This window comes from Lates calcarifer, linkage group LG2 (assembly GCF_001640805.2).
Source record: "Lates calcarifer isolate ASB-BC8 linkage group LG2, TLL_Latcal_v3, whole genome shotgun sequence".
NCBI classification, from domain to species: Eukaryota; Metazoa; Chordata; class Actinopteri; family Centropomidae; genus Lates; species Lates calcarifer.
In genome coordinates, this window is record NC_066834.1 from 21,680,472 (window position 1) to 21,694,880 (window position 14,409).

General features: G+C 41.3%; 1 protein-coding gene across 1 annotated transcript in view; it reads right to left on the minus strand.

Moving 5' to 3' along the window:
* The window catches only part of tox3 (TOX high mobility group box family member 3), a 38,837-nt gene that overhangs the window by 3,466 nt on the left and 20,962 nt on the right, over positions 1 to 14,409 (minus strand). The window contains exons 2-3 of the mRNA XM_018666991.2: positions 12,980 to 13,045; positions 6,099 to 6,350 (exon numbers count right to left, since the gene is read on the minus strand). Coding sequence (XP_018522507.1) covers positions 6,099 to 6,350; positions 12,980 to 13,045 — 318 coding nt within the window. The remainder of the gene's footprint in view (positions 1 to 6,098; positions 6,351 to 12,979; positions 13,046 to 14,409) is intronic.

Sequence of the window (14,409 nt, forward strand, 5' to 3'; positions counted from 1 at the left end):
ACGATGTCCTGGGTCTTAAATGTCTCTTACAGGCCATGATAAATTATCTTGACACCCGAGGAGCCAACTTTATAAGCCAGTAATAGATGGCTACACAGCTCAGTTGATTCATTTCAAAACTCTATTGTATGGAAATCTGTGACACAGCTTTTGACTGCCCAGTCCCTGGAGGGGGAACAGTGGACTCAGTTCCCCCCTGCACTGTGGTACATAACTTCAAATGCCACAATATAAAGACTGTTTCAGTTGCAGTTTGTATGCATGCACCTACATGTCAGTTCAGTCTGAGGTGACCACAAGCCTATATGCTTTAGTGCAACGTAACTTTAAAGTTCTAACTCCTTTCACAGATCATGCTTGACTGCCAAAGAGTGGAAAAAATACTTCTATATAATCAAATCCATAAATCAACCAGTTGAAGGTATGAAGCCTAAGAGCTTTGGACAGGTCCCCTCCCTTCTACCACAGAGGGTATAATGTAATAACATTTTGAAAATCTCTTGCACTTCTTTCCCCCGGTAAAACATTCAGTTCTTGAAAGAGTCTTAGAGAAGGTGTAGGCAACATGTTTGCATTGATTGTGGTGAGGATGAAATTATGAGGCCTGCCAGCTCCCCAGAGGGAAGACTGATCAGAGAGCCAGCAGAGCTGACATGGAACAGAGGAGGGGACGTGAACACAACAGAAAAGGTGATTTGTTCTCCCTGGGTACATCCATCTGGTATTCAGCAGCACAAACTCAATCTCTCCCAACATCAACACATCATAAACCCACGCACCTGGCTTTATTGAAAGAACCTTATGAATGCCCGTCTTCAAAAACAATATTGTAACACCATTTCAGACAGAAACATATTGGATCTACAATCCATTTCTTTCTCATATGCCATGTCTACTGCTTATCATAAATACAATCTATGAAGTGAGAGCGGATTTATATTTACATGTGCGAGGAAGATTCTGTGAAAGGTGAGACAGAGGTGGAGAAGAAATTGAAGACATATTGTTGTGATTCTTCAAACATGGAAGCTTTTCAGTTTTCTCACAAATAAAAGCTGCAATAAACAAGCCTGTGACCAAATGACTGTGATTTACATATCTGCAACCCGCCATGTTCCAATTGCTATTGTCATCTTCATTACTGAGAACACGATGGCTCGCAGTTTGCTCTCTGCTCGCTGTGAACATCAAAGACGCGCACACTGAGCTCATTAGTCGTGGCCATCTGTATAATAACACTTTTGCCCAATCCCAATGATGCAGTTTTGACTTAGAGCAATGGCCCATTCTGCCATTTGTTTGGAATATGGTGATTTCTTCTAAATGCCCTTTGGATGTTGTGCATTTAAGAAAAAAAAATGCACTGATGACCACAGTTAAACACTTAATCATATCACATTCAACAGCCTGCTAAATGTCTTATTTCACCACATATTATAGCAATAACTGGAGTGGCAGCAATTTTGCTGTTCACCTCATGTTGCAGAGGAGCAAAAACAGTTACATCAGTGAAATGCCAGCATTAGTACGTCTGATTTAAACGAAAAGATAACAGCTAATAACACGCGAGTGAAAGAAATCATCTTAAGTAACAGTTGCCTTGATTGTGAATATGAATCTGGTGCTGGGGTGTTTATTTATGTCCCTCTGCCTTCTCATTTGCATTTTGATTGCAGTATTGTCAGCAGTCACAGCAGACATCTAACCAGATATTTTGATAGTCATCGTAAATCTGCAAATAAGTCCTTATCTTGAGTACACAGTGGCCAGATGTGCCCTCCTCAGTCAGGATTCTGCGTGTGTCTAGGTGTGCTGTCTGTCCGTGTTTGTACATCAAAGACTAACAAGCTGAAATCTACTCTGGAATCAATGAAGGGTTTATTTTTTTGTAAATTCTCTTTGCAATAGTCTCCATTGTGTTGCTTTTAATGTTGTAGTTGGCATCAAGATAATAATGTTAACAATATGTTGCAAAAATAAAGAAAGAAATGAGCTTGTTTTGTACATTACTGTTGGCTGCATCCACTCTTAACACAACAAACACTCCACACACAGCCACATAAAGCACTGTGAGAAGATGAAAAAAAAAACACTATTGACAATGTGTGAAACCTTTTTCACAATAAACGCAGGCCAATAAACACAGCAGCTGGACTCAGAATACAACATTATGCATTAACCATGTGATGAAAATCTCAACACTGATGTCAATGAAAGCAAGTTCCAGTCTGTTCTTTAAGATATTGGAAATCAGAATTTGGGGAGAATTTATGAACAGTGGCACTATGTACTAAGCTGTAACAGGCTGAAAAGAATGTTAACAAGTTCAATTTCCATTCAATCAATGCTAGAGCTCTTGGAAATGTTCCATGGCAGGAGAGGGGTAAAATCATCTATATGGTAATTATAAGGATGAATCCCCCAGTAACTTTCGCCAGCATGAAAGGTCAGTCCTATTAAAGATAGTTTATCAGTGCTCTGCACATATTCCTTTACTCGGCTTCTAAACGGGTACATCATTTTATTTTTTTTCCTCCATTTTCTGCAACCTGCTGAAGTCTGTGCTTAAGCCAAATGAGAAAAATGGAATTCTGAATGCCGGTAAAGGCTATAATAGCATGAAGATAAATTGTTTTTCTTTCCCCCTGCCCTGTCTCAGTCAAACACACTTCTCTCTCTTTCTCTCTCTGTGGTGTGCAAACTCAGTCTATCTATCTCCCCAACCTATAACCCCCACTTAAAAACAAATCTCTCTCCCTCTCCCCCCCATCCTCACCCCCACCCCATCCTCAGACTGTGAGGCCAGGAGGTTCCTTCCCCTCGGTCTGGTACAGCCGCTGACCCATACCACCTTTCCACCATTTCTCCCGATGCATTATGGGTATTTAAAACTTGTCCAACATGACATCATTTCATTTTGAGAGCTGCCTGAGAAAAGTAAATTACAGAATCAATCATGCAGAAGGTCAAGCTGAGACTTCATTACAAGTATTGCATGCCTGCATGAATATCTTTCATTTCTGACTGACCCAATATGTCACAATAGCTGTCTGTCGAGGGAGAAAAGAAAAAAAGAAACGAAGCGAAAAAAAAATCCACTCTCTTAAATTGATGTACAACTCATGTCAGTGCTTCTTGGCTTGGAAGGGAGATAAGAGGGAAGTGTAGAAAAACATGCTTTCTGCAACAGTGCTCACATTTTCCATTTGATTCAGGATATAGTGGTTTTTGACCAGTCACAACCGAGGGTATTATACTCACTGGCAATCTCCACAATATCAAGGCATATCAAATCATGTGAACAACAAACTGCAAATGGCTTTTTTCAGCCTCACTTTCATCTTGTACGATGCATGCCGACCAAACACTATTTTGTGTTAGATATTAGCATATCTTTGCTGCTGTAAAGCTAATGACATGTGAAGCAGCCAGTTGGTAATGATAAATATATAATACATCGCCACATTGTGGTAAACGTAATAAAACAGCAGGGCTCATATCTCCTAAATATTGATTTTAACACGTAATACAACTAGTTGACTACTGGAGGTTTCGAATCCAATCATGGAGGACACAGAGCCCATTTCAGTACATGCTTACATGTGTCAAGAAAAACCTAAAATGTGGTGAAGGCACCAGGTGTTTTTTGAAATAGAACCCAGAGACCCTCGCTGTGCAGGAGGGAGAAAATCGAGAAGAAATTGTGAATAAAGCAATACTGGCAGCTCTAACTCCAGTACTATTTGGCACTATTGAGACTCAATCACAGATCAGGAGGACACATGCTGGGAGACAAAAATGAGAGTCAGAAGCTTGTTAGGAGAGCAGATTAAATAAATAATGACTTCAGATTCAGGGCTTGCCAGGCACATTGCAGCTGAGAAAATGTATTTCTCTTTGTAGGAGCTCGGCATCTGTGGCCAATTTGCAAGACATAACGCTGAACGTTACGGGGACAGGAATTAGCAGAACACTTGGCAAGGCATTGACATGGAAGAAGCTTTTGAAAATAGCCCAGGTATATTCACCAGTTGGGTTTCTCATTAAGTTCTGATAAGAGACAGGAGTTCACATGCACTAAATATTCTTCACCAGTGAGCTACTACAGAGGAAGAAAAACCAAGACAAGTGTTTGGGAAATATGAGCATGGTGGCTTGATGAAAAATGTAATTGCAATAGTGCATGGTTTATTTGTTTGCCCCTGCAGCCATAACAAATAACACAGAATGTAATCATGTATATAAGGTTGTCATCCCTTTATCAGTGCACTGACAAAATGACAAAACACCCCTCTTAGGGCCTTCGTAAATCATTGTCTCTGTATATAGAATGTGCTGCAAACAGCGCTGTTACTTATCTCATTTAAAAGTTGCGTTCTCTTTTCAAGACCGAGATAAAACCACAGATGAATAGAATTTCTATTGGCATTGTCACAGGACTTTTGGGGATCAATCCCATTTACAGGAAAAATGAAGGGCCACCACAAGCCTTCCTGCGGTACAATGTGTGATGACTGATAACGAGTGAGTAGTGTGCCGACGACAATGCCACGAGGCAAGGAGCAGAAGCCCATATTCTCCCTTCAGTTTTTAATAGAGTCTCTGCACAATCAGAGACATGAGCCATGCAAATGGTGTTAAAGAGGAATAATGTTTGAGAATCAAATCTAATCCTCCAGCAAGTCGTGAGAACAGTCAGGAATGTAATTGTGTCAAGGTTCTGTTTCTTCCAGATGTAGAAAGCTTAACTGACCATGAAATGAAAATTCTTTAGGCAAAAGCCTTCTGGGGCTCACTTACTGTATGCAGCAGAGATATTTTAAAAGCTGCAATTATTTTACATGCCAGAAGCATGGGAGCAGGAAAAAGAGCTGTAAAATTTTATAGCCCCCTTCCCATATGGAATGTAAATAAATATCTCTAATATCAGTGTGATTCAACAAATGTGTTGCAGAGAAGGGGGTGGGAGCAGGGGGTCTGAAACACATTTCATTTATTCACACAGTTATAATGATCATGGCACCTCTTCTGTGCTTTGTGGTTCACAAAGCAAATTCAGCATCAATATCATCATCTCTCTGCTCATGCCTTTGTCCTTTCATTTCTTTTCTACTAAATGAATCTTCCATTTTTGTAATAGGCCTGTAAGACAACTAGTCAGCCAGTGACATTTCCATTTTTCCTCCTCAATGCTTCTATGATTGTGGCATTTGAAAATGCCTTTCCACCCCGAGACAACAATCCTCACAATCTATAGCACATAACTGTACCAACATAAAGAGAGTGATTACGTGATTTCTTCTACTGTTCCGTGTTTGTCCATCTGTGTCAGAGGAAAAGAGGATTAAGCTAAAAATATGTTTGTCGAAACGTCACTAAAGGTTAATTCTCTACAACACAGAGACAAAGCTAATCCTAAACTCCACACCAAGCATCTGTCTTTTTTTTTGAAGACCTCGCAAGATATTGGACAGAAGCATGCATCAGCATTTACAGGAGAAAAAAAAAAAAAAAAACGGCTTCCGGAGGCAACATGAATTAAATATGAGCATGTGAAACTGTGGCACTTTTGGGTCCCATTTTCACTGTCCTTCTGGGGCTGAATGCGCTTTGTACTCTAACACCTGTGATCTATTCACATCTGCTCACCTTACAGACAGGGATCATCCATGCTCTGTGTGCTTTTTCTTTCTTTCTTTTTTTTTTTTTAAGTCCTCACAGTAAGTAACATAATATCATGACATTTACTCAATGTGATCATATACCTCCTGTGTTGTAAACAGGGCCAGATGCTGTGCCAGATGTACTGACAACAGGAGGTGTACCAAAACTGTGAAGGTGACATCACGGTTCAGTAAAAGGGCTCATTTAAGGGCTGTATACCTCTGGTATTGGGGGTCACCAGTAGTATATGTTTATAAATCATATCTTTTAGTTTGGTGGCCACATCTGGAGCTGCAGCTACAAGTAGGACACATGCTGGAGCTGGGCTAGTGGGGGATTTTGTGTGTTGACAGCTGAGGATAGCATTTCTCTAATTGCAGAATATAAACAGATGTCTTGATTTACTAGTGGTATAAATGTATGGAAATGCTCACCATGGGTTGGCTGTTGTTGATAGACATCCCTTCCTGGTCCATCATGTTGCGTGAGATTGTAATAGAGGGCAGATCCAGGCTCTGAGGGGGGAACTGAGGGATTAATGGACCCCTGTGAGGACCTGGGGGCTCTGGCATCGCTGGGAAAGGTGAGTCCACTTCCGAAAGACCCAGACCAGACTCCGTCTCAGGTGGAGGTGTAATGGGAGGAATTTCAAATTCCTCGTCACCCAAGCTGGGCGTGTGGAAAGTCTAAAAAGAAGGAAGGAAAAGGAAAGTCATGAAATCCCTAAACACGATGCATTCACTGAGGTGGGCCTTATCTAACATGCCGGCAGGAAACCTTCAGGGATTAAATCAGACAACTTTGTTTAAGAGAGGGAGTGTTTTAGTGGAGTGGTAATACACTTGTCTGGAAGTGCACTAAGATGTAACATTTCCTAAACCTATTAAAGTCCACTTTGAGTAAAAAGAAGGAAAAAGGCGAGTGTGGAAGAGGACGTCAAAAGCAAAAATATCAAGCAGCAATCATGGGAGAGAGAGGATACATGATAAAAGCCCTTAATCTTGGGGATGGAAGATGTTGGGTTGAAGTGCAGTGAAAATACACGTCACAGGGAGATGGGTTTAAAGAACATTTTCAAAGATTATTACGCTTGGCCAGAAGTGTTTCTTTTTGTTCCCCTTGCCTGCACCCTTAAATCTGCTCATCAAACAGCCTAATCCTTCTGCCTTTCGAATTAAAGCTTTTGGTCACACTTAATTTACTTATGTGCCTTCTTGGAGATGGGACTGTTCACCTACTTGGGTCTTGTTGTCATCTGCACATTGCATTAAGCTAGGCTCTGGAGAGCCAATATATTCATATCCTCACAATGACCACACTGCAAGTCCACATGAATGCGGCTGAACACAGGGCCGAACAGCGTGCTATCTGGGGCGCTGGGTTCGGCTGCTGCTGTTAAGTTACTGGAAACCTCTTCGAAGCATGGGTCTCTTACTAAAAGTGATATGGTTTTAACTGCAAGCATGGCTTGGCATACTGCTTGAAAGCACAGTGGCTTAAACTCCCATATTAAACTCCCAGTGCTGTTAGAAATACTGGTGAAAATGAAACAAAAACAAGCCAGTTCTGCTTGGGGAGTGCTCCAGGTTGATCTCAAACACTACTTTCTTGTCCTCATGTCACTTTTACAGCAGTGTTTAAGGCCTGCCTCTGGCGACCTCATCAACGGTTTCCCACTCTTATCTAAACCTGACAACATTACAGCACATGTAAAGCATCACAGCCTGGCTTGTCTCATTGGAATCAAAGTCCTACCAACAGAGGTGAACTTCTACCAATCTCAAAGGAAACGGTCAACAACAGAGCTAAGTGGACCTGTCTTCCTTGTCTTCATCGGCTCTGTCTCTCTGTCTCCGGTAGAGGATGGAATAACAGAAGGGAGACAACAGAGGGAATATGCCAACACAGCCCTTGATTAGGGAGTATTAATGTTCCCCTTGCTTGCTTTAGCACACAGACACTTGAAACTAATTCATTGCCTAGTCAGGGCAGCTGTCTTGACAAGCACTGATGAATTCCTGTGGCAGAGGCAGCTAATAGAGTTTTCATTCCCCCCCCTTTCCTTTCTCTCTTCCTGCTCCCTACCACTGTTTCACTTTTCAATGCTTGCTTCACAGCTAGAGAATCAGTTCTCCTTTCAGAAGGAGCTAAGGTCATATTCATCACAGCCCTGGCTTCTGGCTCGCAGAGTGCGGAATAAATCACAAGCACCTTTAGTGGGAACCATTTGCTCTGAGTCCTCTGCTGTCATATTATGCTTCAGTCCTACTCAAAAACCTCTGGAACTTAGTTCACAATAATGTCTGTTCAGCAGCAAGTGAATAAAAACACAAAGTGTTTATTAAGTTAATAAAACAAAACTGTCATGAATCATGGACAGAAAGTTACAGCAGCACATGGAGAGGATGAGAGATCATCCATCATCTCGGTCTTCATTCATCTTTTTCAACTTCCCTTGTGGAGCAGGGTCAATCTCCACACCAGCCTTGAGATCTACGGTCCCAGTCTCATCTGTATCATATCATGAAGCAATCTGAAAACACTGGCACACTATTATAATCTCAGTGACAGAAAAGTATCAGCCCTGTCTCCCCTTGTCCAGTGCAGTCAGATACACAGCAAAGGCTGTAATCCTTTGGCCACATTTTGTCCTCACAAGCCCATGCATGCGGGGACGTTTGCGAGGAGAAAAATATCACTACAGACACTATTTGCTGATGTAAGTAGGTTTCTTGTGGTGTTACATTGTGTAAGGTAAATCAGGGCAGAACTATATAGGCCACTGGATCCTATAGGCTGGTCCACCGTGGCCTGAATTACAGAGCCAACCTAGAGATTTGAGACAAGCGTCAAAGAAGAAGGTTGGCTGAGGTGAGCTCCACTTTTGTAGGAGAGAGGCACAAGCATGACTGTGACCTTTAAATGAAACACAGGCATGTACTTGGAAGAAAGGAATGCTAGTGTTTAGTGTCCGCTTAACAGCATGGAAATGGAGAATAGAGGAAGAAAAAAATTACAGTTGGGGAGCAAGATCAGTATCAAAGACTGTTCTTGTGTGCATTGCCTCTCTTTGTTAATGATGATTCAAATTAACATCTGCACCAGGGGCACTGATAATGGAGACATGGCGTTTGTGTCTCATTTGGGGGAGTATGGAAGATGTCATCTGTCCGCGAAGAAAAGGCCCTCTCCCCGGGGAAGAGGTGCCAGATTTTACTGGAACACACCAGTGTTACAGTGTTGCACACTGTCTGGTGTCATTTCACATAAAGCCAGTCTAATTCTGCACCAGGAGCAGCTTAGGGGGCTCTGATCGGAGATTAAGAGATGCACAATCCACTTTCTTCGCATCACCAGCCTGATTATCCATTTAAATTGTTCTGAAAGGCTCAGCAGAGCCAAGTGCCAAGCCAGATGCTGGCTTGGGATGTGCAGGCATGTACATGTTAAGGGGTGGGCAAGGGAGAGCACAGAGGAGATAGACAGGGACAGTTGTGTGTATGTGTCTTCCACTGGCGGCCCCAGGGTTCAGTGGTATGACGGCAGAGCTGTGCTTGTAACAGAGAGGCCTGATGTACCCAGTATGAGTATCCTGTGCAGGTATGGGGGAAATCTCTGGTCCTCTGTGCCTACTAGAGGTGGTCCCAACAGTTCTTATATTCTGCCAGGTAAAGTGTGAGGTTGTTTAATTTGAGATAAGTACAAAAAAGTATCATACTTTAAGTTGTCAGTTGCAATAAAATGGACTATAATGCCTTCCTTGCACTCAGTATGAGAATAGTACTAGGACTAACGTACTGACTGGCAGGTAAAATGTTCAGTCTTAGTTAGCATGTTAGCACGAATGTGTGCAACAAATTTCATGTCATTCCATTCAACAGTCGAGAAATTTTACTCTAAACCACAAATGTGAATCTCATGGTGGCACAGGGAGCATCAGAGTCATTAGCATTCATCCTCTGGGCATCATGAATATCTGTACTAAAGTTCTTATCAATCTATCCTAGTTGTTGAGATATTTCAGTTGTATTTCAGTCAACAGTGAACCAAACACAACACAGACCCATTCTTAGATGTTGCTAGCATAAATAAAAATGACCCAAAACAGAACTTAAGAATAAGGGGTCTTTGCGAGGTCTTGTGGTAAACACTATAAGTTGGTTTATATAGAGTATATGTACATTGTTTTAACTCTATAAATAATAAAGTTTTACAACAATGTTCACAATAATAAAAACACACAGGGAGGTAACTGGAGGATGCTTATCAGTGAAATTTTCCCTTCTAATGTTTTATCCCTTTGCAGCCATGGTACTCTTTCAATATCAGGACAAGAGCAAGAAAAGCTTTTCAAGCAATATTCCCAGTCCTTCAATAAACGTAGTAATGCAATTCACAGATGCAATAACCAAGACTTGTTAAAGGCAGCAGTATGCAATTACTGCATATAATAGGCCTCAGAATCAATAGAGGCAGGATTGAGGGTCCAGTTTCAAATATCTAGACAGGCAGAGTGCAGCTACTCAAATGACAACATCAACCATGGCACCCCTAATCAACATTATTTCAAATTTGGATCATTTGTAGTCCATTTCTACATATTTATAGTTCATTACATGTCTCTAATTTGATTGGGAAAGTAAAGTGATACATCTGAGTGGAACACAATCTCAGAGTACAGTATCCTTTTCCCTGAGGGAAGCAGTCAAGCTTTCCCTGCTAGGATGTATGCTTTACCAGGCGCACCAAGGTCATCTTATCTCATCCTCTAAGTGCATAAGGTAAATGATACACCGGCCATCTAAACAGCAAAAACAGGTCTGCTGCTCTGATGTAAAAGCATTCTGCCTCGAGCACAAACAAATTTTAAATATACAGTACGTGCTGTGAGGAAAACAGTATCTAGATGAAGCAGGTTTATATTTAGTTTTAAGGCAAAGAGGCAGTAATGCTTAAAGCGTAAATACAGTGAACACCACTCTTCTTTGACCCATGAGTCAAAGACCTGACAACAACGGTGGTTTAAAAAAAAAAAGAAAGAAAGAAAGAAAACAAACTGTACTATGCATTTAAGTGAAACTATGTAACTTTTGAAGTAAAAGGAAACACATTCTTCCACTTACAAATGAGAAGTTTAATTCATAATCCTCCTTGGTCAATTCAACACTGTTGGGATGTTGCTGCTTCAGTCTCACTTGGCCTGGTATGACTAGTAGCTCATGGCCAGCAACGTTAGCTAGCGTACTTTAGATGATTACTTTTACATACTTTTGATTCTGCTTGTGTTACTGTTACACTATGTTTTAGCACTCACCCTTATCTCAAATTTGTTGTCACAACTGTGGCCACAGTGTTAGCAAACAGAAAATTTGTGTGACAATGCAAAGGCAAACTAGCATTGTTGCGTGGCTATCAAATTAATCTTTCTATGCAGGCTAAGAATGTGTGCACTAATCCAATTAATAACTCAAGGCCAATGCTAATTTTTCCAGACATAACTTGAGAGCAAGGCGTCGCAACACAAAACGTAGGAGTGTATCTTCATGAAATACATACAGGGTGCATCTTTTCATACAACAACCCTCTGGCTAACCAAATGTGGTAGCATAAATTTAACCTTGCTGTCAGACTTAGCCTTTCATCATAGTGCCTTCATAAAGAAGACTTCCTTTCCCATTGTAGCCTTAGCCCAAGGCAGACACATTAAGTAGATTAATATAGCATTACAGTGGACATGGTGTGAAACTTCACAACTGAAAGAGGAAGTCATTTTAATCTTACTTTAGCTCAGGTTGCAACAAACAATACTTTGGACACTCCATCGCTTGAAAAGAAAAATCTATGCTTAAGACTTCTTCTCCCTCTCTCTCCTTCTAAGCACAATACCATCTGTGCCTTAACACTGGAAACAGTTGTTCCTTTTGATAAAATGCAAATGAGTTGGGCTGTTTTTATCAAGGAGAACCCCCCCACCCACCCAGCCCATCCCCCCTTTCACTGACTGCCACAGTGGGCCCTCACAGCTGGGGGCTGAATGCTCTCCAAGCAGCTTGTGTCGGCGTGGTCCCCACTGCACTGGGCCTCAGCAGCCCGTGGATACAGAGGATGCGTCCTCTCAGCGTAAATGTGGGGGAAAATTAAACTTCTTCCGTAACACTCCGTGGCTTTGTGAAGCGGCCACTTTATGAACATGAGGTCACACGCCCCAAACACTTCTGAGCTTGAATGTCACTGTTGCATCCCCACTGCTCGACTGGCATGAATGAAAACAATAAGGTTAACAATGACATCTATCTCAGTATTTTGGAACTGTGCGGTGATGCTTTGCTGTGGGTTTTGAAGCCAGATTAATCTCCTCTGCTAAACTGGATGAGATTGGCCCGTTTGAACCACAGAAGATGACGGGTATTTTTGGTGCACTTGTCTCTAATGACAGGGCAGCAGAGTGGGTGGAGGGGGAATAAAATGGGTAAATTTAGCACACTGTTAGGACTACTATGGCTCAGAGAGGCGGTTATTTACCTCCAGAGAAACAACTATTCCCTTCTTTACTTTAATGCAACAGTACAGCACACACAGTTATTGCAGCAGCTGCACAGCCAAAGATTGTTGGTGACATTTCACTTTTTGTAAGTGCCAGCAGATAGAGTGGCTCAGAGAGTGACAGAACTACAGAATCTCTTTGGGCTCCTTCATTACGTCTTTGAAAAGAAGAAGAAAACAGGTGTTTATATCCTCAGCTTCCGGAGATATCACTTTATCTTGAGAGAGTGCAGTCACAGCAGTCAGATCACATCAGTATCAGCTCACAGACGTTACTATGAGACAATACAGGGTGAGCCTATAGCTCAATTTTTTGTAAGCTTAGAGTTTTATGTGAGTCTCAGGACAGGCAGATTTTGAGCTGGCAGCAGGTAATAAAGTTAATAAAAGGTAATAAAAACAATGGTGCCTATGATAAAAGTGGGAGAAATTAAAATTGGAGTTTCATTATGGATATTTTAGAGGGCTTTACTGTATGAAACATAGGGCCTCTGCTTCATGATATTGGTTTTTACTTTGCCCATCTACATTTCCTTAAATAGTGAATCACCGAAAAATATTAATAGAGGAGCAATATCATTCATATATATGACATCTATGACAAGGCCTAACTAAATGAAAAAATATATTTATGTATTACCAAGTAAGAAAATGCAAAAGAAACGTTTATGGCACTGTACTTGACTATATTTCTGTTGGAAAGAATGATTGTGTTTTTGTGAATTTCCTGTGTATGAAAGGGAATTTTTGGAAATAAGTAACATATACTCACATCACCAGCAGCGAGCAGGGCACCGTTCGCCTCCGCCATGTTCATGTAGTTGTTGTTATTTTGGAACTGCAAATGACAACAACAAAAAAAACACACAATCAGCCTGCTAGTGTCCAGATAACATCCAGTGTAACTCAAGCTGCTTCCTGTTCATAATGGACACCTGTCATTCAAACAGACTGTCACACTTGGCTCTAAATGTTTACACACTGAGTTAACCCCTTTCTCTACGTGCACGGGTGCATTCTGCCACTCTGCCATTATTGTGACATGACAAGAGGCATGTGAGAGGCCCAGGCCAATTCAAACCAGGGTAATGAGAATCTGGTCTGGCTATTCAGCTCTTATGGGATGGCAATTAAGGATATGTTTGCATCACAAAGCCAAGTATCAAGATGCAGTGGCAGGTTATTAACTTCAAATAACCTATGGGAGAGGAGTGATACTGAGGGGAAATAAGGAGGTGGAGAATGTTTTTTAATATGGGTGGAGTATATTTTTGGGTAATGAGAGCTGGGTTTGGCAATTAATTTCACTTTTTTACATTAATCCATGCTTATGAAGAATCTGATTTGAACTAAAAGGTACTTTGGGCCCATCCTATATAGTGTGACAAATAAAAGTGTATTCTACATAAGCATTTACCTGTTAATATTAGAGTATATATCAGAGTAATGCCTGTGTAAAACAAAGCCAATAGTAGTGAAATAATAAGTGTCACGCTGTAAAGACACATTAGTGTTTAAGACAGTTGATAAGCTATTAAAACCCTGTACTTTGGTAAGAAATAACATGTTTTCACAACATACCCCCGCCCCTCCCCAACCCACACATAGCCTGCTGGCAAAATGGCAGCCACTTCCTTTCTTCTGAGACACAACCATGCTGACAGGTAGGAACAATGGGACATAGAATGAAGAATTATGGGCTAGCAGCTGGGCCCAGGAGCACAATGCACCTCTCTGTGAGTGAGGAGTGCAAAACCCAGCCTACACGGCTCAGAAGAGAAAGAATCACAGTGCGTTTGCGTCTTCATGAGGTTCCACTGAGAACACTCTTCCTATTTTCAACAAAGCTCTGCAGTAATCTCTTTTGTGTGTTTATTACAAAGTCACACTCTTAAAACATTATGAGTGACGAGGAACTCCAATAGAAAGAGAGAGAGAGAAAAAAAATGGGTCCTTATCTGAGCAGGAGGCAAACAATAGTGGAAACAAATTAAGATCAGAGTGAACTGAGAAGTGCATTAATATATTTTCTGGCCCTTTGTGTATTTTTTTCTCTTTTCTCCTTTTCTTCTGAGTGGTTAGTATGCGAATGTAATTACCGAAAGAGCTGCTGCTAATCAACTGCGAATGGTATCCATTAATTAGTCTATGCCCTGGAGAGAGAGTGGGGAATCAGCAGCAATGTTAACAGTGTTACGCACC